General features: G+C 48.5%; 11 protein-coding genes across 11 annotated transcripts; 4 read left to right on the top strand and 7 right to left on the bottom strand.

Annotated features, from left to right (window-relative positions):
- Positions 1 to 2,119: 2,119 nt before the first annotated feature.
- Positions 2,120 to 3,441, bottom strand: LCP9604111_6417 (uncharacterized protein; the record flags this gene model as incomplete). Its single annotated transcript, XM_039074336.1, has 4 exons — positions 2,120 to 2,172; positions 2,230 to 2,239; positions 3,214 to 3,242; positions 3,300 to 3,441. The coding sequence occupies 4 exons, from the start codon at positions 3,439 to 3,441 to the stop codon at positions 2,120 to 2,122; spliced, it is 234 nt and encodes a 77-aa protein (XP_038927467.1).
- A 139-nt stretch (positions 3,442 to 3,580) lies between these two features.
- On the top strand, positions 3,581 to 4,205 carry LCP9604111_6416 (uncharacterized protein; the record flags this gene model as incomplete). Its single annotated transcript, XM_039074335.1, has 2 exons — positions 3,581 to 3,971; positions 4,042 to 4,205. 2 exons carry the CDS (start codon positions 3,581 to 3,583, stop codon positions 4,203 to 4,205), a joined length of 555 nt encoding a protein of 184 aa, XP_038927466.1.
- Positions 4,206 to 5,981: 1,776 nt separating this feature from the next.
- On the bottom strand, positions 5,982 to 6,992 carry LCP9604111_6415 (uncharacterized protein; the record flags this gene model as incomplete). Its single annotated transcript, XM_039074334.1, has 6 exons — positions 5,982 to 6,008; positions 6,070 to 6,086; positions 6,128 to 6,477; positions 6,679 to 6,735; positions 6,870 to 6,882; positions 6,941 to 6,992. The coding sequence occupies 6 exons, from the start codon at positions 6,990 to 6,992 to the stop codon at positions 5,982 to 5,984; spliced, it is 516 nt and encodes a 171-aa protein (XP_038927465.1).
- A 3,776-nt stretch (positions 6,993 to 10,768) lies between these two features.
- LCP9604111_6414 (p24 family protein) lies at positions 10,769 to 11,694 on the bottom strand (the record flags this gene model as incomplete). Its single annotated transcript, XM_039074333.1, has 4 exons — positions 10,769 to 10,779; positions 10,902 to 11,181; positions 11,249 to 11,437; positions 11,548 to 11,694. 4 exons carry the CDS (start codon positions 11,692 to 11,694, stop codon positions 10,769 to 10,771), a joined length of 627 nt encoding a protein of 208 aa, XP_038927464.1.
- Positions 11,695 to 12,064: 370 nt separating this feature from the next.
- LCP9604111_6413 (ubiquitin-specific protease UBP15) lies at positions 12,065 to 16,031 on the bottom strand (the record flags this gene model as incomplete). Its single annotated transcript, XM_039074332.1, has 10 exons — positions 12,065 to 12,174; positions 12,226 to 12,661; positions 12,718 to 13,844; positions 13,903 to 14,830; positions 14,889 to 14,997; positions 15,051 to 15,240; positions 15,297 to 15,454; positions 15,529 to 15,673; positions 15,838 to 15,958; positions 16,023 to 16,031. The coding sequence occupies 10 exons, from the start codon at positions 16,029 to 16,031 to the stop codon at positions 12,065 to 12,067; spliced, it is 3,333 nt and encodes a 1,110-aa protein (XP_038927463.1).
- An 810-nt stretch (positions 16,032 to 16,841) lies between these two features.
- LCP9604111_6412 (protein kinase PKP2) lies at positions 16,842 to 18,324 on the top strand (the record flags this gene model as incomplete). Its single annotated transcript, XM_039074331.1, has 4 exons — positions 16,842 to 16,954; positions 17,016 to 17,135; positions 17,195 to 17,477; positions 17,533 to 18,324. 4 exons carry the CDS (start codon positions 16,842 to 16,844, stop codon positions 18,322 to 18,324), a joined length of 1,308 nt encoding a protein of 435 aa, XP_038927462.1.
- A 421-nt stretch (positions 18,325 to 18,745) lies between these two features.
- LCP9604111_6411 (YqaE/Pmp3 family membrane protein) lies at positions 18,746 to 19,237 on the top strand (the record flags this gene model as incomplete). Its single annotated transcript, XM_039074330.1, has 3 exons — positions 18,746 to 18,794; positions 18,923 to 18,998; positions 19,060 to 19,237. The coding sequence occupies 3 exons, from the start codon at positions 18,746 to 18,748 to the stop codon at positions 19,235 to 19,237; spliced, it is 303 nt and encodes a 100-aa protein (XP_038927461.1).
- Positions 19,238 to 19,554: 317 nt separating this feature from the next.
- LCP9604111_6410 (signal peptidase complex subunit SPC3) lies at positions 19,555 to 20,438 on the bottom strand (the record flags this gene model as incomplete). Its single annotated transcript, XM_039074329.1, has 2 exons — positions 19,555 to 20,212; positions 20,293 to 20,438. The coding sequence occupies 2 exons, from the start codon at positions 20,436 to 20,438 to the stop codon at positions 19,555 to 19,557; spliced, it is 804 nt and encodes a 267-aa protein (XP_038927460.1).
- Positions 20,439 to 20,717: 279 nt separating this feature from the next.
- LCP9604111_6409 (gamma-glutamylcyclotransferase family protein) lies at positions 20,718 to 21,351 on the top strand (the record flags this gene model as incomplete). The annotated part of the gene is made up of 2 exons (XM_039074327.1): positions 20,718 to 20,745; positions 20,792 to 21,351. The coding sequence occupies 2 exons, from the start codon at positions 20,718 to 20,720 to the stop codon at positions 21,349 to 21,351; spliced, it is 588 nt and encodes a 195-aa protein (XP_038927459.1).
- A 274-nt stretch (positions 21,352 to 21,625) lies between these two features.
- LCP9604111_6408 (uncharacterized protein) lies at positions 21,626 to 25,593 on the bottom strand (the record flags this gene model as incomplete). Its single annotated transcript, XM_039074326.1, has 5 exons — positions 21,626 to 23,564; positions 23,621 to 24,726; positions 24,781 to 24,844; positions 24,915 to 25,189; positions 25,363 to 25,593. 5 exons carry the CDS (start codon positions 25,591 to 25,593, stop codon positions 21,626 to 21,628), a joined length of 3,615 nt encoding a protein of 1,204 aa, XP_038927458.1.
- An 801-nt stretch (positions 25,594 to 26,394) lies between these two features.
- Positions 26,395 to 27,503, bottom strand: LCP9604111_6407 (eukaryotic translation initiation factor 4E; the record flags this gene model as incomplete). The annotated part of the gene is made up of 3 exons (XM_039074325.1): positions 26,395 to 26,590; positions 26,650 to 27,399; positions 27,469 to 27,503. 3 exons carry the CDS (start codon positions 27,501 to 27,503, stop codon positions 26,395 to 26,397), a joined length of 981 nt encoding a protein of 326 aa, XP_038927457.1.
- Positions 27,504 to 27,937: the final 434 nt, after the last annotated feature.

Below are 27,937 nucleotides of genomic sequence, written 5' to 3'. Positions count from 1 at the left end.
GGGGGTGCGTTCATCAATTCAATTCTGCTAAACTTAATTCTACACTTTTAAAAACCCTACATTTTGATCGAAAAAAACGTGTATTTTATCTCACACCTACATGTTTTAATCCCTTGATTGCGGAGCGAAGCGAAGCAATTAAATCATAACCTCGTGAGTGCATATCTGACCAGGGGGTTTTATCCTATGGGCTCCAAAATCATAGAAATAATGCGGTGAAATGTCATCGGCTAACTTTGGCAGAATAATCCAACCGGCAGAAAAAATAGACTACCATATGGTCAAACTTTATGGAGTAGTATATAGTAAAATAACATGCATTTTATTCTCTTTTCCTTTCTTTCTCTACGTTTAGAATCTTATTCAAAATGCACTCTTTCTTCTGGTTTGAATTGGCACATAACAATTAATCTCTTTGATCTAGAGCGACTTAATTTTGTTAGGGGCTTACATACAAAGTGCAGGTACCTGGGTTTCCTAAGAAGGCGGAGTGGTAGACCTGAGCAGGTAGCGTAGGAAATGTGGTACCCGATTGGGAAGGCGGTGATAAATAATGCCCGATAATTCAGGCAGGAAGGGTTATTTCAAGGGAGGGGGGGTTATATTACCAATCCCCTATACAAATTGTATGGAGGGCGGTGAGGTGAGATGAAAATCAGGCAGCCGGGAGGGGGGTCGCATTAGTCAAAGGGGGATACTGCATGTAACCAGAGTATTATAAGAAGGGAATGATCCAACTTGCCAAGTGTATGGTATGCAATTGGAATGTATAAAAGTCTCAAGGTCTACAAGTTAATGGTCGCGGGCCTTAAATACATAAAGGGGAAACTCGCTTATGTTGTGAGGGTTCCAATAATATTGGACCGTATACAACAATAAGTTGAGTGTGTTACATGCCAGTTCGAAAAGAGTGCAATTCATTCAAGATTCTAAGTACAAGGAAGAAAGAGAAAGGAAAACAATCTACAGATCCCTTCGACTCGGTTTTGAGCGGTCCCTCGTTGCAAACCATGCAAAACACCTCGCTGCCGATTCGGGAAAGAACGACCATAAGGTGCGAACTTGGCAGGTGCGAGGGCCGAGGTTCCAGGTTGTGGCGGCAGGTACGCAAGTCGGCAGGCACAAGTCGGCAGATCGTCACAGAGTGCAGAAAGTGAGCCCAAAACAGTTGGAAAGCCAACCTGCATTTCAACATGCCATCACCAACACATCGCAGTATAATACTTCTCCCAATGAAGAGACGTATCAGCCTCCTTAAACTTTTCCATCCCTCCAGAAACGCCATCCTCCGTGACTACCCAATCACCCAACTCAACACGCTCTGCCCAGCTCGTCAATATCTTATCCAAGAACTGGCCATGACTCCATCCAGGGAGAAGCCCAGAGTAGTAGATAATTTGATATAGCTGATCGGCTTCATCGGTAAGTAGAGGAGGATTCGAAGAATAACCAAGTAGTAGGCCGTTACTACTTCGTGCATAGCCATTCGCACCGATACCAAAAGGTAAAAGTAGCTTACACTGATTGCCATAGTCTTGCGCTATATCCTTATGAATATCTTCTATATAAAGGCCAGCAGGGATAGACCTTGGTTCCCCGTCAGGGAACCAGGGTCCAACCCAAGGGGATATACTCTCTCCCTCACCCCTGAATAGAAGTAGAGGAATTGTATCCTTCTCGTTATAGTCGATCCTATCACTTAAATCAGAGAAAAGCTTAGGAAAAGGCTGATCTGTCATATCTGACAGCGATTGGAGTTGAATCCCAGGAGCGATATATCGGAACGAAAGATATCGACGCGGAAGAGCGAGAAGAAATGATCGGAGAAAAGTATCCTCTTTTATATAAGCCTTATCGAGGACTGTGGTAGGATATAAAAGATCTATCTGGGTCTGGGGCGATGACGATGTAGGAAGTTTTTGCTCAATAGCGTCGATAAGTCGAATAAAAGCGGCCACTGCTTTTTCGATATCACACTTTGTGAAATTTTGAAGATTCCATGGGAAGAATTTCGAAGGTATTGAAGACGTATATACCTTTCTATCTTCGATTATCTGAAGGTATACTGCAAGGATATCCTGTAGAGGTCTCCATTGCCATGATTTCTCGCAATCGCAAATTAGACTTTCCCAGTCGGGAAAAAAAGCTGCAAGCTCTGTACTCTGATCGAAGCTAACTTATAGTTAGAATAAAATAGTAAAATATTAATAGGGTAAGTCAATCACAAACATGATACCAACTTCCTCAATATCGACCGCCCCGGTAGCCGGATATAACCAAACAAAACGATCACCCCATGTTTTGAGGGTTGAGGAATCAAAAAAACGCGTTTGTTCCTGTAAACCGCGCAAAAAATAAAACAAGTAGAGACCGGAGCCTGGTCCCGGCCGGGTAGAATTAACTACCTTCGCCAGGCGTAGGAACGAGGACAGATTCGGAACCAGACGGGAATCAATTTCGACGGGAGCGGAACTTTGCCACCAAGTAGTGGAAGGCAATGTAACCAAGTCATTTCCGGCCCCTGTCCATGCATGTTCCAAAATTTTGTTGTGAAACTCGGCAGAAAGTGCCGGGTCAAATTGGGACTCCGGCATTAGTGCAGCTAGCAGTAGGATAGAATACCCCGGACACCGAAATGAGGGATTTTGCAAACTAGCGAAGACTTTGCTGGATAAATATGCCCAAGGGCCGAGGGTGTCTTAAGGCGCCTGGACTAAGGATAACGCTAAGCTGTATCAGGAAGTAGAGGTTTATTGCAGGGTCCAAGTATGCAAATCGTAGGGAAAGCCGGGGTCCGAACAATCACACAACAACCAACGGGGGCCCATTCTGAAATGCTTAAGAGCATGGAAGATCTAGAGTATTTCAAGTGCACATAAATCGAGTTTTTGCTCTAAGTATTAATTACCATGGCAATAAAACTGGTTCAGGACCCCTACTGAAGGCTGTTACATTCTTAGATCAATCTTTATTGATCTATGAATACTAACAAGGTTCAAAGACAAGCACCGGCATAGCAATTTCCGGTACCACAGTAATCCTCTGTGCTTCCACAATAACCAGCAGTAGAGCAGCAATCGCCAAATTGCGTGCCAACACAGGTCTTGTTACCTATAAAGCTAGGGCCACATTCTCCATTGATACTCAATCCACCGTCTGCACCATCGCACTTACCAGAGTAGCATTTTCCTGGACCGCAGTAATCCGACCCACTTCCACAATAGCCATAGATTGAGCAGCAGCTATAGATATGTTAGTCTGGGAGGTGCATTTTGGAATTATAATAGCGGGCGACTTACGACCCAAAGCTTGGATTTGTGCAAGTAGTACCCTCCCAAGAAGGACCACAGGTACCGTTCGTTGTTGCGACGGTGGTCTCACAGGCACCGGAAATACAGTTACCTGCACTGCAGTAATCAGATGTGGCTCTGCAATAGCCATTGATCGAACAGCAACTATGGATAATGAGGCTGCTGTTAAATGGATCACTTGGGACTCAAATCAATGGGTCTCGTACGATGATGGCGAGACCGTGCAAATGAAGGTGAAAGCGGCGAATGAAGTCTGCCTTGGTGGCACCATGATCTGGTCCCTTGATCAGGACAGTTCGTCAAACACAAGTGGTAATGATTTCTTGGGAATTGGGGTAACAAATGGAGTCGCTGCCACGGACGCCGAGAAAATCAGGACACTTCAAGCAAGGGCTCAAGCGCTTGCTAATAATCGCAATTCATGTTACTGGTCGTTCTGTGGTCAGGAATGCACCGTTGGCTTCATACCCGAGACCTATGCCAAGGGTCAAGTCACTGGAATCTCACTGGACACAACCTGCAGCGGTGATGATGTCCAAACACTATGCTGTGCACCTGGTACAAACACAGGCACATGCGACTGGTATGGCTGGCGTGGTGTTGGCATGCCTTGTGTTACAGGTTATTGCCCTGAAGGGTCCGATCTCATTGCGATCAATAGTGAGTGTATAATCAGAGTAACCGTAGGATGATTATGGTGATTTCGGGTCTCTAACTCTCGAGATAATAGCACCTCCTACCGCTACTGATCCCTCATCGTACTCGGACAAGACTTTCGTAGCGAGTCAGACTGCCAGCCCTCAGACGTCCACCAGCAAGATAGCAAGGGAAACTGGAGGCGCTCATGCTCGAATGCATCCTCATGGGCATGGACATCGAAAATGGCACTATTAGATATAGTGGCAGAGATAGTGGCATCATCATCTTCATGGTGGAGATTAAGATGGATCTCAGTACGTTTTCACGGTTGGGAGGTATAGCAACTAGATAAGAAGCGCACGAGTTTTAATTAGGACTAGTCTCTTTTCAATGCGCACGAAGGCCACCTTCCGTACATAATGCTCTATGCTTCATACCTGAGCACAGTTTGCTTCCGAATTAAACTTGAACGAGGCTATGATAAGGCTGAACCTGGTCAATTTGAAAAAAGAATTTTCCTGAGAATGCGTTATATCTTGAGACCCCGCGATTATCGAGTCTGAGCAAAATAGCCTGTGTTCAAGGTCGATTTGGAAATGAGGAACAAATATTCAGTAGCACATGCACAGAGCGAAGAAGGATTCCCAGTTCCTGTGTTTCTGACCACAACGTGCATTTATTATGATATTCTCATTGATGCTGGGTGTAGTATTTCGTGGATGTCAACGAGAACTTACAAAGCTCTTTACTCTGGTCGAAGCGTACCACCAATCCCACAATACTTCTCGCTCAAGACGCTTCCTGCAAGCCGCAAATGTTAACCCGTCAAGCATTCCCTGGAGTATGAGGGTTGTTGGGGTGTTTCCCCAAACTGTGGATGAAATCCACTTTGCAATGTTTGGTAACGAACTGCCTGATTCAGATCGACACCAATCTCGTCCAAAACCTCCTTCAAAATATATTCTCCTTCTTCTGCTTGCTTCGCCTTCTATTCCGGTGACTTGCCGTTTACGTATGTATTGCAACAAAAGACTAGAAAAGATACCGAACAAACCCGGAAAAAAGGTGCAAAAATAGATTGAAGATTACAAAGCAGGCGCGATAAACGCATCCTTCGTTCAAGCCACAATGGGATTGTTGCGGTGACGTCAAATTGTCTCAGATCATAAGCCTTGGTTCAGCCCCCATTCGATAACTTGATAAATAACACAAATGAACTAGTTACCAAAGCTAGTATTCTTTCATACCACTCGAACCCCTTGTACTACGCGGGGCTACAACAGTACGAGCTATATCCAGCCAATGGAGAAGAAGAAAGGAGAAAGGAAATAAAACACCAACAAATAGCAGAAAAACAAGATTGCTCCGGTTCGATTGTGCATAATTGTACAGGTCATCAATGGCCAACATGGCTAGGTGGTATCGTAACAGGGTATAGTTGAAAGTTGGTTCATCACATCGAATCAAAAAGAATAACAAGCACAGAATCGCTCGGATGAAGTACAAGTACAAGTAATGTACAGGCCAATATTCCTTTCCAGAAGGAATATCAAGCATTGATCACATACCCAGACCCCAGGAGAATGGATAGCGTTCGAGAAATTTTCGAAACGGGGATGAAATATCGTTTGTAAACTGCTTTTCAGTTCAAGGAGCAACTCCAAAGCCGTCACAGGTGACAAGAATGAGTAGGTAAAAGTCACGGTAGGGATTCAAGACATCTTCGACGCTGAGAGTCAACGGATATCCTGAAAATGCCGAGCAGAAATAAAAAGTTGGTAAAAAGGGGTTGGGGAAAGAAAAGGCGCTTTCATAATTGACCCAGACAAGCCGAGGCCAAATAGAAATCAATGTAGAAAAAAATAAACAATTCAATATATCGCTTGAAAGCAGGCACGCTCTCCCGCACGAATCTCATAAAACTCCGCAGAAAATTCTGCATTTGGGTAGGCACTGACGGAAATTAGACGTGGCCGCCGACGGCCCAATAAGGCCATCAACGGCTCGCCAATGCCATGTATCGTTATGATCCTAAATCACGGTCTGTGGAATAGGACGCTGAAAAGACGTCCGTTAGCATTTCTGGATCAAAGACACCAAGATGGGGGCAAATGCATACCTTGACAGAGAACAGCCCTAGTATTCAGCAGACTTAGCGTCGGCCATGTCACGGCTACCGATCTTGTTCTCGGCGGAGGGGGCGGCATTGCTGATGGGCGTGAGAGGTCCATTGGCCTGTCGGGACATGTTGCTGCCGCTAGAGGCGAGGCTACGGCCACTCTTGCCGCTGCTCCGGCTATCACGGCGAGAGTTATCCGTGTCGACGAAGGAAGACATTTGGCGCTGGGTGTATTCCAGCATGGAGCGGTTGTAGTCCTCTAGCGAGGCGGCAGAGGGATCAAGCGACCGGTAAGATTCAACATGAGTCTCACTGGCCATGTTGTCCACGCCAGCAGTTGGGAACATGGAGTGGATGTCTTCGGTTGCTTGTTGCGTTTGAGCGGAGTGAGTCATGGTGGAAGAATGGCTAGTAGTGAACGAGTCAGCTTATGTTCTTAAGACAAAGTATCAGGCAGCGCTAACAGTGCTGATCAGTGGCATCATGACGGTCTGTGTGCTATATAATATAGGACGGCATGGGGATAAGGCTGATGTATGGGACGATCCCCGTGGAGGGGTGCCGTGGGGAAGCCGGATGGTATTTACCAGTCAATTCAAGGTCACTCACCTGTGGAATATTTCAAGATCTAACCAAGTTTGGCAGTTGAGTTGAATAGTAAAGGTCCTAAAGATTGCGAATAGGAAAGATAATGCGATGTTAAATTGAAAGTCCGACGGTACGTTGTCCGGGCCAGCGCATGAAATATTTGGGGAAAGTGCTATGGGGCAGATTCAGGAGTTAGGGCATATACGAAGAACAATTGGATCCAATCTGCGAGCAAGGTTTATATATATGAAATCACATCGGTGGATTGTTGATGCAAACGCACCTATGTTTGCCTCTGATAGGCCAATAGGGTGCCTAATTTCTGCTTCATCCATGGTAAGCACGAGATCTCTACCGATTACACCAAGCGGAGTACAGTGACATAATTAGCTAAAAGGGGGGGGGGTGAAAGGGGGGAGGATAATTTCTCCTAAGCGACATCATAAGAAGCATCATCACAAGCATCATAAACCGAGCATCCATAAACCCCAGCCCTTATTTTTTTGAGGTACATAAGTGACCGCGTCGACCGATTATTGGGTACGTCCAGGAGCACGGTGTGGGGTCAAATCATCATCAGAGGATGTTCTGAACTAACTAATATCCACATGTGCACAGAGACTGGTGCACTTTGGGAGCGATATCATCAGTTGTTCCACCTATGGATTGGTCACCGTTCTCCGATGAGGTCACTGGGGAATGTGGATGACCAGTGAGAGGCGAAGGCGGTTTTAGATCGGCACAATTACAGTCCGGTCCCCTGCAGATCTTTGCCTGACGTCCGCAGGACGAATCATAATTGAATTCCCATGGGCTTTTGAGGGGCGAGGCCCATCTTGCATTCTGTCTCGCTACGGGATAGGGTGTTCTTGTGAAGGAAAATGTGGACATCGCTAGTGGAGACCCGGCGCAGGAGTGGTAAAGTGGTCAATACGCGGTTGAAAAGCCGCAATTCAGGGTGTAGTTCTAGTACGGAGTAACGAGAGCCCTGGATCCCTCGATTGACTCAAAATAAACCGATAGATCAAGTAGTCCCGGGTGGCCGCAGGAGAAAAAGGGGCGTGCCGTTGCGTAGCTGAGGCTCAGGTCGAACGGAGCTATGCCGTCATACCCCCAGGCATCGGGGCGACCCGAGCAATCGATTTAGGTTTGTATTTCGGCCGGCGGAGATTCGCCGGTCGTAGATTTGGCAAACGAAAGGAGTTACTACCCGAGGCTGGTTTTCGATTATCAAAAGCGGAACTGAGCTTGAACCCGGAACGGTCTGGTACATCGTATCAAAGGCATGGAGGCTTTCAGCCACAGTGGAGACATAGCTTGCAGCAGATGAAGGTTTAATTAATTCTCAGACTGTCTTATTCGCCGCGGTATCATCAGAAATGGACAAAATAACAGGGAGAAATGGGGGCGTGTGGAGAGGAGCTAGTGATTTGAGAATTTTAGCGTTGATGCCTGAGGCAGAATAGCACCTGACGTCAGGGAGCCCTCATCTTCAAATGATATTATGTTTGTATATTGACCACAGCTCTACTCGATATTGTGTCTAATCGCAAATAAGTCTGACTTCCGGCAGATGAATCTCAAGCACGGTACTGGAACCAAAAGATCCTATTATCAATAGAGTCGGAGCCGAAACTCGCGACCGACTGCGTTCCGATATGGAAACCAGGGTCGTTCCACCTTGTTGGAGTCTGAAATTGTTCTAGAAGGACATGATATTGGCATGAATGATCGGTACGACACGTGGGAGCCAGTGGTAGGATCATCTGTAACCGAAGAACGGTGGAGGAGGGTACGGATTTGCCATCCATGAACCCTGGACGGAAGTTGATGCCAGCCGGGAGGGGGGGAGGCAAATTATTGCAAGATCGGCTTGACACCGGATACACGATAATTTGCCTCAGCATCATGTTGTACATTTTGCCCAACTTGATGGTGACACACTACCTACTACTACAAACCTAGACTGACATATCTGACATATTAGGGCAAGCGGAGGCCCATACCCAGCATATCAGATCTCCTTTTCCCCGAGATATGTTTCATGTACGAGACATACAGCAACGTCAGACGAGCGTTTGAAACACAACCTATGTTGTCCGTTACAGTCATGATCGGCTATCTGACTTTTCAAACTAGACCTGTTCTGAGGAAGCAGTCTAATCCAGCTAGCACCGGTCTAGACCAATGCAAGTAATATACTGAGCTTATCATGCTACAATATGCAGATCCAGAGAGATATTGTTACAATTGGTGGAGAAACTATGATACTACATAATGTGTATAAGGATTGACTCCAATTCTATGCGATGTCGCAAGTCGAAAGGCACTTGTGGAGTACAATGTAGGTTTCACAATATAGTCTAATAGAGTTTGATCCATAACACCGCTCCTCCACCTCAAGGGGCTGATCATAGATATGACAGCATCGGATAATGTATGTGGATTGTATCAACAGCGGAGCGTGTCAAAAACAAGCGTGCGCGATTATGCATTGTGCACTTGCGGGTCTTCCTCTGCTTATTGAATGCCAATCAATGCCTTTTCACGATCCACTTTCTTCATTATCCTGATCCATCTCGTGCCTGGTCTGAAGACCTAAACCAGATATGAACCCAAAAGACCATTACATATGACGAGGCTCAGATCAGACTTTCCCGATTCGGAAAACAATACATACAACATACATTGTTGCTGTCCGCCGATCAATGTAAACGGTACTTGAGTCAGATACCGGGGTTTGACAATCCCCAGCGTATCTCAAATGATATCACACCACAGCCTCTTGACGGCGATCTATGATGTATTGTATGTAGGTCAAAGAGGATGGAAGCTTAGCGTACAACGTATCTTGTACACCGTAGCAAGCATATGATATCACTAGTCGATTCTTATTAGTCGATTCTACCGGAAGTGCCTCACGTCATATGTACATAGCTCCTTACCCTGATGCCCCTGGGCAAGACAGTCATCGACAACCCTATATCCACACATTTATTATCGATCCTCTTTGTTGCATGCCCCTCGTATATTGAAAGTCAAAAACCTGTTTTGGATCAGATATCGATCTCGACGGTACTTTGTACAACATTGCCCCGTACCTTGTAGACAACACTCAGCACGCTACATAGTATTCCAAGGTTTATCAATGCATTGGACTTGGCATCATATACATATGGGGAGGACATCCAATGCATGACTGACGTATGAAACCGGTTAGAAACTCATTAGTATGTGAGCTTCCAAACGCCTTTGCTCTGCGGTCTGGATCCTGGTCGCATGTTGTTTTGTTGTAAGCCATTCCACATACTGGAATTCCACATTCTAACAGAATTATCCTTCGCCTAGAAACAGGTGCTGTCCCTGCTAGCAGCGAGCATTGAGTATCTGATTCCCCGGCTGCATTCATCGGGAGAGGTGCAACAATGGAGAACGGGTCCAGCACAACATCGACACACTTTTTCATCGGCCTCGAGTCAACAAAAGACCATCTAACATAAACAGTTTCTATCCCTGCGAGCATATACCAACATATATGAACATGAAGCAACGATCACCCCCGCCTTCCCAACTGCGCTATGGGTCGGTGCTTATTGATGTCGTTCGCAGACCACCCGACCTCCTCTTTGCACAATGTCTTCGACGGACACCGTTCATATCTCTGGAAGAGTGATTTGGAGACTTGGGGCCTACAACGTATAATATCGGGCATCTCGAGCGTGCCGGGCATACGCTATCACAGTGTCCTTTCATCATACCGGCGTGTCAACCCATCTTCTCTTAGTGATTTGTAAATCCCCTATTTTAGTAACTTAGTATAAACTATATCGATTACTATCCCCCACCTAATGAAACACCGTAGACCATCAGCCTTGAATTCGTGTTTCTCATATTTCTTTTGTAAACCAAATATTCACCTCAATGGCTTTCCTTTGGTGTGACATACGATCAACGGACCACCATGACTCGAAGCCAACTACTTCGTACCATACTAGTATATTTTGATCTAGACAGACAAGAACATAGATTTTGCAACAGAAATAACTAGGCCAACACGCCGGACATAGAGGTAGTAAAATGCATCATATTATTGTTCATGCTCATGCTCATATCACACGTAACCTGTTTTAAATAATCGTTATTACGAATCATCCAAGTAGGACAGACAGCGGCGGCAACAGTCCAAACACGACTATGACTTGCGCCTATATCCGATCTCAAATACGGGGAACATATGAACATACCTTTCCGGGCGCCCTGGAAGAAGAAGCGCACAACAAAGACCTGCAACGCAGCCATGGAAACCATCATCAAAGACTCAATCACACTGAAGTTGAAAATACGACGCTCGGTACTCCGCACGGTGCTGAAGTTACGATTCTCGCGAGTGCGGAAGTACTTCTGGTTGCGGGAGACGGTAGAGAGTTGCGCGGACAGCTTGTAGATGGACTCCTCCAGACTGGTGGTTTGCTCGGGGCTAGCACCCTGGCGGGAGGGCAATTGAGCGCGCTGTTCGTTTTCGACCTGTAGGTTCAATGGCTCAATTAGCATTTGTTGACCGGTTCGTCAAGTTGATGGATATGGAACGTACCGCAATCTCGAAGTCAACCATCTTCTCGGCAAAGGTGGACATCTCATTGTTGAAGCAGAAGGTGTACTCGCCGATGCTCTGCGCAGTGAAGACAAAGTCGCCCTGTCGCTCCTTGGCACCGTCTAAAACGACCTTGCCGCCCGGTGCGGTGACGGAGTAGTCGACATCGAAGGAACCGCCAGATTGGACCTGCATCGTACATTATTAGCATTCGGCACCACCAAGTGTATCCAAAGCTCCGCGACCATAACAAAATATCACTGAATGAATGTGTTTGATGAATAACCAATTGGACGTACCGCGAAGTAGAAGGCCACCTTGGCGTTGCTCTGCTCAACGTTTGTGAAGAAGCATGCTTTCTCGTTCGCCTCGAGCCTGTAGGTCAGGGCAGTTGCGGTGACGGATGAGACCAGGGAGGCCAGACCGGCGAAAAGAGCGAACCGCATTGTGAGACAGATATACCGAGAGGGACCGTTGAACTGGGGGATGATATCCGCGTCAGGAGTCCGTTCGGGCCAACTTTGTCTTCGGCTGTTTGACTTGTTTGCACCCAAACAAACTTCCGCATATGTCGACTTCTGACTACTTCACGAGTCTATTTTGTAGGGATACACAACACACATGGGAAATAAACAATTTGCACTCATCATGCAGACGGTATTGTCTTCTACTTCGACTGGTTACATGAAAAAAAGACGCAAAAAAAAAAAAGAGAAAGGCATGATCATCGCATCAGGGTGTCGCTGCTCATGTACCGGATTGCAGCATATAGCCCTCGACTCGTAACCCCCCCAGCGCCATGACTTTAACACTTGTTTAACGAATGGAGAATCCATCACTCTTGCCCCAGAAGCTCCGGCTCTTGTTAGGATGATCAAGACCTAGGAAGTCATCGGCGCTAGCCGCTATATCTGACAAGATGTCACCTGTGAGGAGTTAGTCAGTCCGACCAATGGAATCAAAGCCAAGGCACTCACCATCTTCAAGATACTTGGCGTTAGAAAAGGATGCACGGGGGACCACGGCGAACTTGATCTTCTCGAAGTTCTTGCCCTTGATCTGTGTGCGGGCGGAAAGGCGTTTCTTTGTCTCTGCGAAAAGTTCTCCAGGCTTCAGAACAAATTTGAAGGGGATTCCGTGAGTCCGGCTGGGTTCGCGATCGAAGCTGAACACGCTAATGACGCGCTCGTCGGCGTTCATATTCAATTCTTCCGATGGGATCTTTTCGGCGTACAGTGTGGCGTACTCGTTAATGGCAGCCACGCTTTGGTCGCTCCGAAGTTCTTTGTAGACTTTTCCACTGTGTGTTTCGGCAATCCGGATCGGCTCATCGCCCAGTTCCAACTTCTGCTGCAATGCAGCCAGAAGATCTGCGACGGTACCGCTACGGGAAACCAAGATCTCAACAATCTCCTAGATGAATATTAGCCAAAGCCCTGCGGCATGGATATGGAATGCTTAACACTAACCTCTTTGGTGACGCCATCGGGGAGCCATGTCACTTTGAAGCACTTCTTACTCTCGTAGTCCGTCAAACTCATGTCCAGTATCTCGTAGTACAAAGCATCTGCCCGGTGCATGGTGTACCCGTAGGCACCATATTGACCGTTAAGGATCTGTGAGAGGTTCTGATTGACGTTTCGTTTCAGGAAAGGTTTGGCCTTGCCAGTACTAGCCATAACGGGTGCAAATCGAAGATGAGTCTCGTCCACCTTGAGATGCTCACCAACCTTCTTGGCGAACTGGTCATAGGTCATTTTGCGGCTGAGAGTCAAGTAGAAAGTTTCCCCCTCATTGGTCTTGACCGGGGCGAATTGTACTTCCATGCGGTTCAAAAGGTAATCGTAGAATTGCCGAGCGTCTGTGTAAAGTACCGAGGGTGGCAGATTAGATTCCTTGATTGAGCGCTGGAAGGTAATGATATCGCCGTCCTGGATTTCAGATTGCTGGAAAGTCTGCTTTGGTTTCATAAGGTCGATCATGGTATGTTTGATCTCTTCAAAGAGCATGAACTCTGTACCGGCAGGCCAATCCATCTTGGAAAGGATTGTCGGGGCCAGTTCGCTCACCTTCTGGCTCTTGTGGACGTAGACAGAGCAAACACCAGTCAAGGTCTGGGTCGTAATGTCAAAGTTTTTGAGGAAAATGAGAATCGAGTCATTATCGGGCCATGGAGTAGGTTGTCCGTCTGCGCCGGTCGGCGCCACCTCCATCCACAAGCGGAAGATCTGACCTTTAGTGCCGAATTTGTTGTACGCCTCCTCAACAGTCATTTCCTGATCGCGGATCACCTGATCGGGTCGGGTTGTTTTGTTCTGACGGTTGACCATGACCCAGAATCGAATGGCTTCCGGTTTGAGTTTTCGTTCTTCGGCGATTTCCTGTGCAAATTCGCTGACTTTCTTTGTCCGAAGAATCTTGTATTGCGTGGGAAGCGCCGGATCTTCCGCGGGTAGGTCATTGCTAGTCAGATCGAAGCCATGATGGTTTCGGAATGAATCCCCGTCAAGGACGCCGACATTCATGTAAAGGTGGGCTTCTTCTCTTTCTTTCTTGCGACGCAACATCTCCGCCCGGTCCTCTGACATACGCTTCTCTATTCCATAGTTAGCCAGCCGTCCGATTCTCCTAAGAACGAAAATCTCTTAACATACCGATGTGGGAGGGCACATCATCTTTTGTGACCGGTAATAATACTTGATCCTGTCTTGTCTTCCGGATGTAGACCAACATGTAGGCGTTGTTTGTGCGGATAGCGGACCGTCCTCCAGTCGCTCCGTTCGTGCGCTGCTGGGAGTCTCCGTAGTTCTCATCCAGGACTTCTTTGTCAGTAGCTCGGTTGACTCGGTCATCATCAAAGCGGTACCAGTGTCCATCCTTGGTGGGTTTGAGGAAGGCATAGTAATGCCCGGCATCGAGGTTACCGCTGTGGACGAGGACACCGTGCAATTGGTAAACCCAGGATTCCGACTTGTCGGCGCTCTCAGAAAGATAAGGAGCTGCATCGAACTCCATAGGGAATGTGTGATAATCATTGACCTTGGCCATCATGTCGAGGTTGAGGTCGTACTCAAAACGTTTGAGATGAAGATGCAGAACGGGAGGGAAGCTCTCGAAAATAACGCCCTTCTTAGCGTCTTGCAGACCGTATGGCTGCCCAGCTTCGTACTTGTTCTCCCCCTCCAGGGTCTCGACCTGAATGTAATCCCTGAAGCTGTCATCCAAGGTCTTGTTGCCTCGAACGTTGAGTTGAATATCCCAGAAGTCTTCCACACGAGAAGACTCGTAATCGACATTGATGCAAGAAATGTACGTTTTTGTTTTCCCGACAAACAGATCCGGCAGAACTTTTTCGGCAATCGTACCTTTCATCTTGTGCTCCAATCTTTCCATGAGTTTTCGCGAGAGCTCCTGTACATCTTGCTGCTCAAAGATCTGACTCGATTGCCATCCGAAAGATGCGGTTAGCTCGGTTGTGGAAACAGCAACATCATTGGTCTGGAGGTTGTAAAATAGTCTCTGGAGCGCCCACGCGCTGTTTTCACGCGAAGCTTCCTGGTCAGTCGGTATTTGGTACACAGCCTAACGAGTTTCATTAGTCTCCATAATTCGGGAGCAATCGAACTTTTCCCTTTCATACCTTGCGGAAAGCATTTGTAAAATAGAGCGACTGCAACAGTGAGTTCAGGTAGCATGTGGCTCCCTGATTCCTCAATCCCACCATTCCAGTCTCCTTCTTCGAGTCATAACTAAAAAGAGAAAGTTAGCTTCACTCGGGTCAAACCTCGCGGAAAAAACACACTTTTGGAAACTATGCCACAAGACCCCCGTGGGATCTTTCACTACACGAACGTAGGCCGTGACAATTGCCTCGTCATCCTGCACCAACGGGACGGATTTTCCCTCCCACGGATGGCTGAACAGGCCCTTGAGGTCGGAGAATCGAGTGAAACCCCAGTCCCCTTCCTCGGCGGTGAAACGGTGTGTTGCAACTAGAATTCGACTTAGCGTTTTGATCAAGCGATTCCTCCGGAATTGAATATCTTACTATGGTGTGTATAAATGGAAGGATCGTTCACGTTCGACAACACCAGCGCAAACTGCACACAAGCGTACCAGTTCTCCGGGGGTCCGTTCTCCCACGCATGTTCGAGGTAAAACGAGGCGAATTCGGTCTGATTGCCGTAGGGGAAGAAGAGGATGCGCCTATTTCCGTGTCAGATTCAATGCCGGCACAGAGCCATGGAGCCAATCCAGGCAAAGAGTTTTCAAGCACTCACCAAGGTGAACCACCACATCGGAAGACGGGTCCGTGCGACTTGCGCTCCATCTTGCGCCAGTCTGACAAGCGCCATGTGTTATAGACCTCGTCTAGGGTTTCGAGGTCCGTGTTGTGGGGGAGGACCTTTGCCATCATCGCCGCATCTATATCCACCGGGGCTCTTGGTTAGCGACCGCTTAGCACAAATAAGCAAAGAGGCAGTGCACAGCGTGAGGGCGATCTCATTCGGGTGCCATGCTTTGCCTAGCTAACCCGTCAAACAGCCCTCTTGCTTGTGGTAAGGAAGGAGAAGCAACAAAGAACATACGGTCATCTGCGGTCGGCGCGGACTCAGGCTCGTCGGACCCCGAGCGGGATACGACGACGACATCGGTCTTTTCGGCAGGGTATTGATCGTACTCATCGACAAGCATGTCGTTCTCCGCGAGCTGTTAGAGCAGGGTTAGATCCAATGACGACACTAGCGAGGGGCACGGTCGGGGAATCTCTTACGTTTTCCATCGCGGAAAGCGCCTTCCCGTCCCGGAAGGCGTCAGAGGTTGTATTTTGAGGAAATTTTTGTGAATAAGAAGACGGAATGTTGGCAAGAAATACACTGTAGAGCTGGTGGTGGAGGAAATTCGTCTGAACCCGCAAAATAATAAGGGCCGGAGCTAGCGGTGGCGGAGCCTCGAGGGCTCGGCAGTGATATTGGTGGATGATGTCTGTGAAAACAGTCTTTGATGTGCTTGATTTCTGCAGTTGACAGCTTTTTTTACTGAGCTCTAACTTGTCGCTCACTTTGAATTGGAACTAAAAGGAGTTTGCTTAGTTGGCAGTGTGCAATAATGTATGCAGGAGTGACTAGATGCGAAGTATACGGTGAAGAAAAGCCCTATTTTTATACCGGGCCGATTTAGCGGTGATATAGATAGCGACCTAAATACGTTTAAGTTCTGCAAGCTCTATATACTTCTTTAATTATGCTCTCAATCACTAAATATGCCGTGGCCCTCAGATGATCCAACCTTGGAAAGGGCCCACGAGCTTAGCCCCAGTCCGTGCGAGTGCCTTATACCCGAGGCATCTTCGGACGAGAATCCAGATCGTATGACATTGGCATTTGCAGTCTTAGAACGTTCCATATATATCGAGATATATCCCGATCTAGACAGCAAAAAACAGATCTTGCCATAACAAGCCTTGTGTCGGTGTCACATGCTTGGCTCACCGCCCGGCAACCCCAAACTCTTGAAGTCCCAACTACGCGCACGCACAAGATAGTGAGCACTTCTATGGTCTGTCACTTATTGAATAAGTCCATGGAGCACAATGAGATTGTCTTATCCAGCTAGACGCTGGCAGCTCCTCCAATCCCCCTTGAAACGCCTCTATTCTGGAGCTCACAGCCCGCCGCCATGGCGGCCAGTTTCTGCAGTAGATGAGTATGGATGACTCACATTTCCGATGCTTGAACCGGGGATACTAATTAGGATATACTGGCAGATGGGTGGAGCGAGCTATTCGACCTATCAGTCTTCGTCAGTTGACCTTCTTTGGTCGTACTTTGACCGAACCACGACTTATCAGCTCCGCAAACTACGTGCGGACCGAGCTTCCTACTCGGTAAGTTGAGAGTCAATTGCAGAATTAGAAAATAAAAGGCTGATCAGGGTCATCGACAGCCTTGCGCATCGTCTGCGAGACATCCAGCAGCTGCCATATGTGGTAGTTGCCAACCCCCATCTCACCCTTGTATACGAACTGTACTACAAAGCATTCGAGAGGGCTCGGGTGGTTCCTGAGATTAAGACGCTTGACGATAATGACCGTTTCTGTGACATCCTGAAGGAAATGCTACGAGAACATCTGGTTGCAATTCCCAACCTGGCGATAGGCGTGCTGGAATGCCGAAATCTCGCCCCAGCGGACGAAATGGACCGGTTAATGAACACACTTCTGCGAGCGGTATGTAAGGTCGACCTTTGGCCTGCCTCCTAGCTGACAAGTATCTTATCGGTAGCGAATCTCTCGCCGAGTCATCGCAGAGCAGCACCTAGCTCTGACCGAAACTTTCAACTCACCATGGCATTTCCCCGATTCCCACGACCGAACCGACATCAATGCAGAATTTGTCGGCGAAGTGTTCCTAAAGTGCAAGGCGAAGGAGGTAATCGAGGATTGTGGAAAGGTCGCACAAGATCTGATGAAGAAGATATCGGGGTCGACCCAGATCCCCGCGATCGTCGTGAAGGGCCATGCCGACGCGACCTTCCCATATATATTGAGCCACTTGGAATATATCATCGGAGAACTTCTCCGAAACTCGGTGCAGGCAGTGATGGAGCGGTATCAGGATTCAACCGAACCCCCACCCCCTATCGAAGTGCTCGTGTGCGAGACCCCGCAGCATGTGATCATGCGCATATCTGATCAAGGAGGAGGAATCCCTCGAGAGATTCTGCCGTATCTGTGGTCTTTTAGCAAAGGTCCTCGCACGCAAACACGGCTGGAAAATCTCGGACAGGTGCCCGCAATGGCGGCGACGATGCAAGAACTGCAAGTGTCACACGACCGTAAACACACCGACCGAGAATCATACCATGAGGGATCCCTGGACACATTGACATCCCGACCGCCCAATCTCCGTCTAGGGATGGGTCTCCCTATGAGCCGAGTCTATGCTGAATATTGGGCAGGCAGTTTAGAACTGCACAGTCTGGAAGGGTATGGAGTGGACGCATTCTTGCAGTTCTCGAAGCTCGGCAACAAGAACGAGCAGGTTACAACTCGGGCGGCGATTGACGCGGTTTAGGACCTGATACTGGGGATATCACAGGAAATATATTCCCAGTACCTCTACATCTTCTCCAAGTCCGTTCAATGTACGTGCCCGTCAATTGTACTTGCCGTCTCTGTACAGCCACCAGCCACGTATTGACTCGTGGCATGTGGCGGTGTCCAGGTGCCAGCTATAGATGACGTCATGATGTACTCAGCCAGCAAATCAGCTTCACGGCTGCCTCAGCCCTATGTACGAGTTCCCTCAGACCTTGTGACGTCGTGGCCAAGATCAAGATGAAACGCAACAACTCTCCCGCCGAGGACAACACCCCTATTTATATCTTCATCCTCCTCTTTGCAATTCTCCTTCTTAGTTTTTTGGCCACTACCGATTTCAAGCCTCGATCTACCAAACCTGAACAGTAACACCTACATCAAACATCACCGCAATCATGGCCGGCACTTGCTCCATGCTTTGTTTGATCATCATCACCATATTCAGTAAGTAAACACCTCTGCTGTTGGAAATTACATCAAAAGCTACCACAAAACCCATCCCCACACAGTGATCCACCGCCCCTCGATCTACCAACCTATCCACCAGAATGATCTGCTAACGAACCAAACAGTTCCCCCTCTTGGTGTTTTTATGATTTCAGGCTGCGGAGTTGACTTCTGGATCAACCTCCTGCTCACACTTCTCGGGTGAGTGCTATACATCCAGACTTCCCGTTACATTCCACAACTAACCAGCGATATCTCCCAGTTACTTCCCCGGACACATCCATGCCTTCTATTTGGAATACGTTTATTATGATCGTCGCAATCGGGATCCGTTGACTCGTGCCTCTCAACAACCCGCACCCGGCGTCTACTCCGATCGAATCCAGAACGGAGGTCATCATCATGCACCACCCGCAGGCGTTAATTACGGTACCATTTGATTTGCTTTGGACGAACTCCGGACTATCTTGTTCGAGATGCTTGTCTTAGTCTGTCCACGGTCGGCATTCTCTATGACGTTAAACCTAATCGAGTCTTACCTCTGCTGTATCCATAGCGTCGACCATTGTTCTTCATGGTGTAACCGGACACCTAAAACAAAAAATGAAATGACAAAGCTGTGTTTGCACTATCCAATGATGATGCGTTTCATATGTATCATTCCCAAAATGCAACCGTATAAGGCGAGCCAAAGCTCCCAAAAGTAAACAAAAAAAGGTAGATCCTAACTCCCTATATCAACAGACCCAATCAAAGCCTATACACTGGCCTGTTCTGCCTTCGCCTTCTCCACCTTCACCTTCTCCGCCTCCTCGGCTGCCTCCTTAGCTCTCTTCTCAGCAGCAGTCTTCTCCTCAGGGAAAGCAAAAGGCTCACTGCTGACAATCGTACCGGCAGTCCTGGGCACAGCACCCGTACCAGGCGCCCAGAACAAAGCACCAACCCACGGCTGAACATTCCACCCAACATGAAGGGTAACATTCTGACGCTCCGCCAGCCGACCGGTAATATCACTGACCTGGTATTTACCCTTCTGGCCACGCAGCCTCAGGACACCGGTCGCCTTCTTATTCTTCGCCTTCTTAGGCGGCTTAGCATGGCGCTTAGCGTTCCTCTGTGCAGCGGCGACAGAATCCGACAAAACAGCCGCGGGGAGAAGCGCGATGACCTTATCCTTGAGGATCTCCCATGAATACGGCGACGGGGTCGCGGGGATGATAGTGTCCCAGATGATAGACTCCGAGAGGCGTACCTGCGAGTCGGGGTTCTCGGAGGAGGAGTAGGTAGCGTACACGTAGACGAAGAGCTGTTTCGTGTTCCAGTTGAAGAGCGGGCTGAGGTCTGCGTCGAGGTCGAAGCGGAACTGGGCGTATTCTTCGCGTTTAGTGGAGTAGTAGTGCGGTCGGCCTTTGACGCTGTTATACCGCGAAATCGGATCTTAGTAAATGGGGGGCTTTTGCGAAGTCTTAGGGCTGCAAATCGCGACTTCACTTACACCTGCACGTTCTTCAGCTGCACGGAGGCATTGGTCTCGTCTGCTGGGAAGAAGAGGACCGAGACGGCTGCCAGTGCGCTGACTACCAGCGCGACTGTAGTGAAGAAGCCGAATACGGCCTGGATGCGGTTCAGGGAGGAATGCATGGTGTGTTGGGGGACGAATTGGGAAGATGAAGCCAGCTGGGCCTTTGGATCTTGGGGTCTTATCGATAAGCGCATCTATAAACTCGTCATCTCCGCAATAAACACAACTCTCATGGCTTCGTTCCTCTCTTCTCTTGTCTTGTGATTCTCTTTATACTCTAAGCTTCTACTGAATTTGCGAATATACATATTACCTTACCTCAAGCTCTATAGAATTTCTTATCTTGGAACCTCCCTCGATCCCCACGCAATAACCAACCCGACCCCACACCATACACAATGGGCGACCACGTCCTCTTCTTCTACGGTAAGTCCTTCTTGAATCAAGAGAAACCGAGAACTAAACTACCCAGGAACCCTAATGGCGCCCCAAATCCTCCACAGAGTAATCCACGGCCAGGCGAACCCAGAGCCCTGGCAAAAAGCCATGCTCCGCTTCCAACCCGCCATTCTACAAGGGTACCGACGGCATCGTGTGCAGAACGCCGATTACCCCGGGATCGTGGCGGTGCCAGAGACAGAAACCGAGACCAATTTATCTGCACCGAAAACCAGCGCTGGGACGTCCGTCGTAGGAACACTCGTGTCGGGACTAACAGACGGCGACGTTCACCGACTGGACAGATTTGAGGGATCGGAGTATGAGAAGAAACGGGTTACTGTGCGCACGCTGCAGGCTGTGGTGGGTGGTGACCACGTTAATTCTAGCGAGGGTGCTGCTGAGAACCAGCTGCGCGAGATGCTCAATGCGACGACCGGCGCTGAGGTTGCGGCTGAGGGGGAGGAAGTTTTGGCTATGACTTATGTTTATACTGCTGGGAAGGATATGCTTGAGGATTCGGAGTGGGATTTTGAGTCGTTTAAGAGGGATAAAATGGCGTGGTGGGTTCAGGCGGATGAGAGTGAGTGGTAGTTACATATATTATTGGTATTTTCTCGGAAAAGACATTAAATTTGCATTTCGATGTAGGTGATGGTATCTTATGCTATGACCATTAAAGACACGAAGAAAAAACAACACCATCCTTCTTTCATCGAACGCTGACGCAGGGTTTGCCATGCTGCGTACATGGGTTAAACGCTAAATCAATAGTGAACATATTTGGATTCATGATGGTCAGTCCCGGTCCAGCCGGTACTGTGTTGATATCGTCTTGACAATAACTGTATCACTTGCATGAACAGATTCATCTCTTTCGCGAATGGCCGTGTTTCCTTCGTTCTTTTTTCTTAGGGGACGGTGTGCCTGGCACTTCGGGCTCTTCCTGGCTACCGGGTACTTGGATGATGGGTTCCCCCTTTGCTGGAGCAACATGGTCATTTTGCGACTTCGCATCTGCAGGTGGGTTGGAGGGTGATGTTTTCGGTTTCGGGTCTTTTGGTTTCGGGAGGTTTTCGGTAGGTAAGAGATGCATTTGCTCCGCGGTTGAATCTTCGCTCGAGTCTTCGATCTTTGAATTGACAGGTTTCGCAATGTCCTTTGAAGAATCTGTCTCATGCTGAGACTCAGGTACCACATCAACATCCGCAATTTCGTCCTGACAAGGAAGAGGCGGGCCAAGCAGGAATGAAATAGGCCGTCTGACTGCCATGATAGGCTCACCGGCTTGCCGCTGTTCCTCGTATAGATCATCGAGAAACTTGCCAAAGCGGTATCGCAGGAGACCAGAACCTAGTGGAGGCCAGTCATCGACAGAATTCATGCTCCGCTGTAGTACCTTCGTGATGAACCAATCCGGGCTTTGCACAAACTTCTCTAGATATGCCAGTAGATAAAGACCACAGTCCCAGAAATTAGGCTGAAGGGGGATATCACGAGCTCGCATGCCCTTGACGTCGTTCGGGTCAAGTTCGACGCCGCGTTTAGACTCCGCTTCGCGGCAGATGTACTCGCGGAGAATTTTGATGGTGGGGGAGCGAGGCATATCAAGGGAATCGAACGTGACGATCGTAGTTTGATTCGGATCTAACTTTAACCCACTTCTTTTCTTCTTGGATTTGGTTGTCGGTTGTGACGCCGCGGCCTGGTCCTGGGCGAGCTTTTGGCCTGCGAATTTGGAGAGATTTGGGGGTGGAAGTGGGTTGTCGGATGCGGACTGCTCCTCTGGCTTCATCGCATGCTCATCTCCCTCAGTCTGCCCCCTGGTCTCAGATCCCTCTCGAATCTCACGAGGTTGGTTGGCTTCACTAGAACCGTTGAGCTCTGACTTTGACCTTAGTTCCGGCTCAGGTGTCTCCTCAATTTCCTGGATCTCACTCTCAGACGCATTGGATGATTCTTTTTGGAGAGCCGGTCTTCGAACCGACTCTACGGCGTCAGCAGAACCAAGGGACAAGCTTGGCAAGTTGCAAATGATTGCAACGTACCAATGGGCATTCTCGTTGATAGGAACGACGATATAATCATAACTGAAGAGATCGACGTTCCGAGTCCACTTCTCCACACCACTGTAGTTGATCCCACGGTCCCCCCGTGGGGTATTCGTGAGAGTCGCAAAGAAGTAGGTATTGAAGAAGTAGATCCTCTTGGCAGCCTCTTTGTTGGTGCGTTCAAGATGATCCTGGAGGAAGCGCATGTAGAGAGCAATGAGGTTATCGTTCAGGAAGTCGTCCCTCAGTAGCCGTTCTCGATCAACGAGTGTCACCTCAGCCTTCTTCTTTCCATTTCGCGGATACACCAACGGTTTCTTCCAATTTTTCCTGAAAGAATCATCCCTGGGAAATAAATTCGACTTTGCTTCAGATGTAACGTCTCCATTTGACAGCTTTTTAGCGCCACGGCGGGTAGAAGAGCGGGTCTCGCGTTCAAATCGACTATCAGCTCCACTATCGGTATCAAGAGGTCGAGAATTCTGTTGTTCTTTGGCAGACGTTCGAGAATCAACATTGCCGTTTCCATGTTTTACTTTTTCTTGAGCGGCGCATTTGATCTCAAGTGAATTGACATTGTTGACTTCACCATGGTCATCTCTCAAGGACTTTGAAAGTTTGGGCCGTCGCGAAGGAGGAGGAGAGTGCTCAGGATCGGGATCGTCCACCAAGTCATCAAGTAGCCGCTTCTTAGGCCGCTTGTTCTCCCGTGGAAATTGTTTTTCATACTTCAAAAACGCCTTGTCCATCCATTTCCTATTGCAATGTTAGTGAATCGCGAACTGATCCAAGAGATAGCCCACAAAACTTACATATCTTTGGTGGGACGCTGGGCCTGTTTCGCCTGTTTCAACACTTCCAGGAAATTTCTCTTTTCGTCGGTGGTCCAGAACTCAACGTCAAGCTGATCGTCTTCTTTGACGGCACTCTGCAACATTTTGATTCTCACTTTTCGGCTAGGCGTCTCGCCGACGACAATTTGACGGATTTCGTGAAAAGGTATTGATATCGTGTTACCCTGGCCGAGTGCATTCTCACGAAGCTCAAAGCCATCCTTGGTTAGATAAATTGGGACGAATTGCCTCGAATCGCAAGATTTGCCGAAGGTGCCGATTCGGAAATATCGCACTAGGTGTATCTTATCGGAGTTCTTTTGAGATATCTTAACCTTCTTCATGACCGGTGTTGGCGGCGAAAAGTCTGGACTTCGGGTAGCGGACGGAGAGCGTTTTCGAGTCGATGTTTCTATGTGAATTTCGGGTTTGGATGGGCGAGTGGCTTGGAGTTGTGTTCCCGATAAGGATCTCGGTACTGGTTGTGTGGTGATATCCCCCTGAAGCTCGTCTGGACTTTCTCTGCCGTTGACAGGACGATGTATGCTCGTAGGAACTGCAGTGCGGTTCCGATCAGCTCTCTTTGGTCTAACCTCAATGCTCCCAATAACAACGGCCTCTGCAGCCTGGTTTAATTTGCCATTTACGTTAGACAACCTGGAATCCGCCTGATTTCGTCGCTGCTGTGCTGCTGTTTCGGTAAACATTTCATCCCGAGAGTCAACGGAAGATAATTGGTCATGTCGAGGACGATTAGAGCTTTGCGCAGCTCCTTTGACGCTATCCTCCGCGTCCCTGGAACCTTCAAGTCGGTTGCGACGAATTGCATTTGGGTGGCGGTAGAGTCCCTGTTCCAACCGATTTCTGGCTGATTTCGTTGGGGCCGTAAGGTCGACGGTTTCGTTGGTTTTACTCTGGCGCCGCATCTTGGTAGGTCGATTCGACTCTTCAAACTCATCCTCGAGTTGGGGCGACTTTCTCCGGGAAGTTTGTTGATTTGGTTCTCCGTAAGAACGGACTGGCCCGCTGCTTCGGGTATTTTGATTCTGTGAAATTTTGTCCCGGGGGGAGAACGCGAAGGTAGACTATGACCGAGGATTAGACATGCCATATCCATTCATATAAAGGCGGAAACTTACCCCTGGAATCTTTTTCCGAGCATTGAGGGATGCTCCGAGCTTTATCTTGACAGCGTTAGAGTCACTACCAAGCAAAAAGCCAGCTGGTTAGCAACAACATCTCGAACAACTCAACACACACACTTAGGACATACTGGTATCTGCCTCCAAGCAACCGAGCCTCATCTTTCCGATTCTGGGAATCCGTTTGCTGGTCCTTGTTCAACATTTGCGACGAATCACCCGGCCTGGGAATGGATGAGGACATCAGCTCTGGCCTGCCGGCAGGGGAGTTCTGTGGGTTTCGTCGGGACATGTCTAACCGGGTAATGGGACTCAGAGAAGGGTGGGAGAAACGTGTGCGCAATGGTTCTTCTGCGGTTGTAGATCCAGTTGGAGACGAAAAAGAATCGACATAACTATGAACAACCTGATAAGAGAGATTAGTCCCAAGTCAAATACCCGAAGGTAGTTTGCAATAAGAAAACATGCGGAGCCAAGAGATAAGTGCCCAATGCGAGGAAATTGTGCAGGGTCGAGTTATCAAAAAGGAGCATAGACGGCTAAGACGCATGGAGAATCGAGATAGCGGGAGATACACACCGTTGAAAGAGGAGCGATCGCAGCGTTCTGGGGAGATGTGGTTTCGGTCAGATCGGGTTCGTCAGGTGCCAGGATAAAAGGATTACGACCAGACCCAGCTGGTCGAGAACGAGGAGGGGTCGAGAGCGGTGGTTGTGCCCGTTGAAGAGCAGATCGTTGATCTTCGGTCTCACGTTTGCGTCGTGGTGACAAGCTAGAGAAGAGTTCGACTAAGTTTTTAAACACAGGCATGAAGGCAGCCACAGTGTCATGACAATATGCATTGCATAGATCCTATTCAATTGATTGTTTGTCTATTGTCTTTTTTTTTTTCTTCTCATTCATCGGAGCAAGCACGCCGCATCGTCATCTGGTCCTAGGGCGGTGAGCATTGGTTGGCGCCTGAGGCTTTAGGCATGCAGGTTTCATTCTTGATAACTAACTAACTATCTTGGAATAGATCAATAGATCAATCAATAGATGAATAGATAAGTCAGTTGTATTGTTGAATGATTCACTTTGTTCATACCTTTTGGATTGATACTATTCAACACAATAGCACAATGCCCTAATACCCAATAGCGTGAATACAACCCAATACATACTTATCAGGGCTTCTAGCTTGCACATTGGTTCTTGTACCCAGATCCCCGGACCATGCACTATTACCTTTGTTTGGCTTGTGCATACATAGTTCTAGTCGGAGTATCTGTCAGAGCCCTGACGCTAAGCTCGGCCAAGTCCAAGTGAAAAGGGCTCTACTTCACATCAAACGAATCAAGTCACCACACAAACCAGGCGAGAAAACCAATTGCAGCCAATGCTGCATTCATGTTGCGTACATAAAGGAAAACATCACGCATAAGCTCGGCAGACACAAAAAAAAAAAGAAAAACACATAGCACAGAGCATAAATAATCAAACCAAACCGCTTAGTTCGCCTCGATGCCCCACCGCCCTAAGACCCAAACGCGTCCCAATGATTCGTGATTGAAGGTTTTTTTTTCGGGTTTACTATACAGGGGCCAAGGCCAGCTGGAATCTTGGATCCTCTTATAGGGCCACAGGCACTTTGACCTTATCCGAGTCATCTTGACCTGTACGCCGCCGTTCTTGATGACCCGTGCCAGTGGCAGTCTTGTCGTGGCGAGCCTGATCGATGGCAGAGCGCTGTGCAATGCTATCGTCGTGGCTCTTCCAGATGATGTTAGTGTCTGCCGGGAAAGAAAGCAGGCGCTTGATCGTTTCTCTGCAACCAAGTTAGATATACCGGTAATATGATGAGTTAAAACAGACTTTTTTACATACCTGATCTTGATGTTGCGCCCCCCGTCAATCCTCGTCCAAACACTCAAAACATCTTCGCCGCCTCGGACGCTCAGCACAGCGCCGCAGACTTCATCCCCAGCCTCCGCAAACTGGTCCCCAACCATCGCCAGGAGGAGATCCTCCCAGTAACGATCGGAAACCCCCTTCTTGAAACGTACGATCCACTTACCTCCCCGCTTGTTCGCCTCATCTTCCCAGACGGGGCGAATCCCCTTCTTGAAGATGTGGTAGTCGGAAACCGTGGGAAGAAGCGAAGGGCGTTTAAGATGAGAGTATACTGCCCAGAAGCTCTCTACGGAAGATATCGAAGCGAGTGGCACGGTGGACTTTTCGTAGTCGGAGTATTTGGGTGTCGGAGGGCGATACCAGACAATCCATGTAGACTTCAACGGGTGCTCACCAGGAGCAGCAACGGAGTGGTTCTCAAAGGCCTTGCGAGTGGCCTCGTCGTGTTCCAAGTGCGACTCCCGTCCGGGTGTTTTCAACTCGGAGCCACCGGGAGTCTTCGGCGCACCGAATGAGGCGAATGCGCCGGACCCCAGGCCAAAAGCGGAGGATGCATTGGTGGATGGCGAAGAAACTCCGCCGGACAATGGGGATATTGCGTTGAATGGATTCGAGCGGCCATGCGAGCTGTCGGGTCCGAAGCGCTTCGATAGGCGGGGCAGTTCGACACGGGCACCGTCTTTCGCGTCCGCTCCGGACGTTGACAGGGACAACTTGGACGAGCTAATGAGAAGAAACAACCGCCATATAAGTTACAATGGTCACCTGGGTGAGGAGGGGCACACGACTAACTTTGTCCGGCGGGTCCACAGGTTTGCATTATCCATCGCGGCGGGTGAGAAGACTGCCCGAGACACGAGCGGTCATCAGGGGGGAAAGAAGGGGATCCGTAAGAAGCGTTACACAGCGAAAGGAGACGTCGGCGCTATTGTGTCAGTGACGTAGTATAGTGGCCGATGGGAAATTCCGAAGAAGAAGAAATTCGGGAGTAATGCAGGTAAAGAAGAAAACAAAGAAAGCGGGAAGAATCGAACTATGGGGGTAATGAGGCTTGAGTAAAAAGAAGCAATAGAGAAACAGACAAACAGAGGTATAGAGGGGGAATCAGGTGAAGGGGAAAAGTGTCGACATGAATCGGAGACTCGACTGCAGTTTGGAGGAGCAGCTGTCCTGGCCAATCAGCGCCCGGCCAGCCCCATTTTCGCCTGCAGCCCGCACCGTCTTTTTTCCAGTTTTCCCTTTTTCTTTCGTTTTTCGCTTT

Source organism: Penicillium roqueforti (assembly GCF_015533775.1).
Source record: "Penicillium roqueforti strain LCP96 04111 chromosome Unknown scaffold_17, whole genome shotgun sequence".
Classification (NCBI taxonomy): domain Eukaryota; kingdom Fungi; phylum Ascomycota; class Eurotiomycetes; order Eurotiales; family Aspergillaceae; genus Penicillium; species Penicillium roqueforti.
Note: the sequence above shows the minus strand (reverse complement) of the source record. Positions and strands in the feature narration are given on the sequence as shown.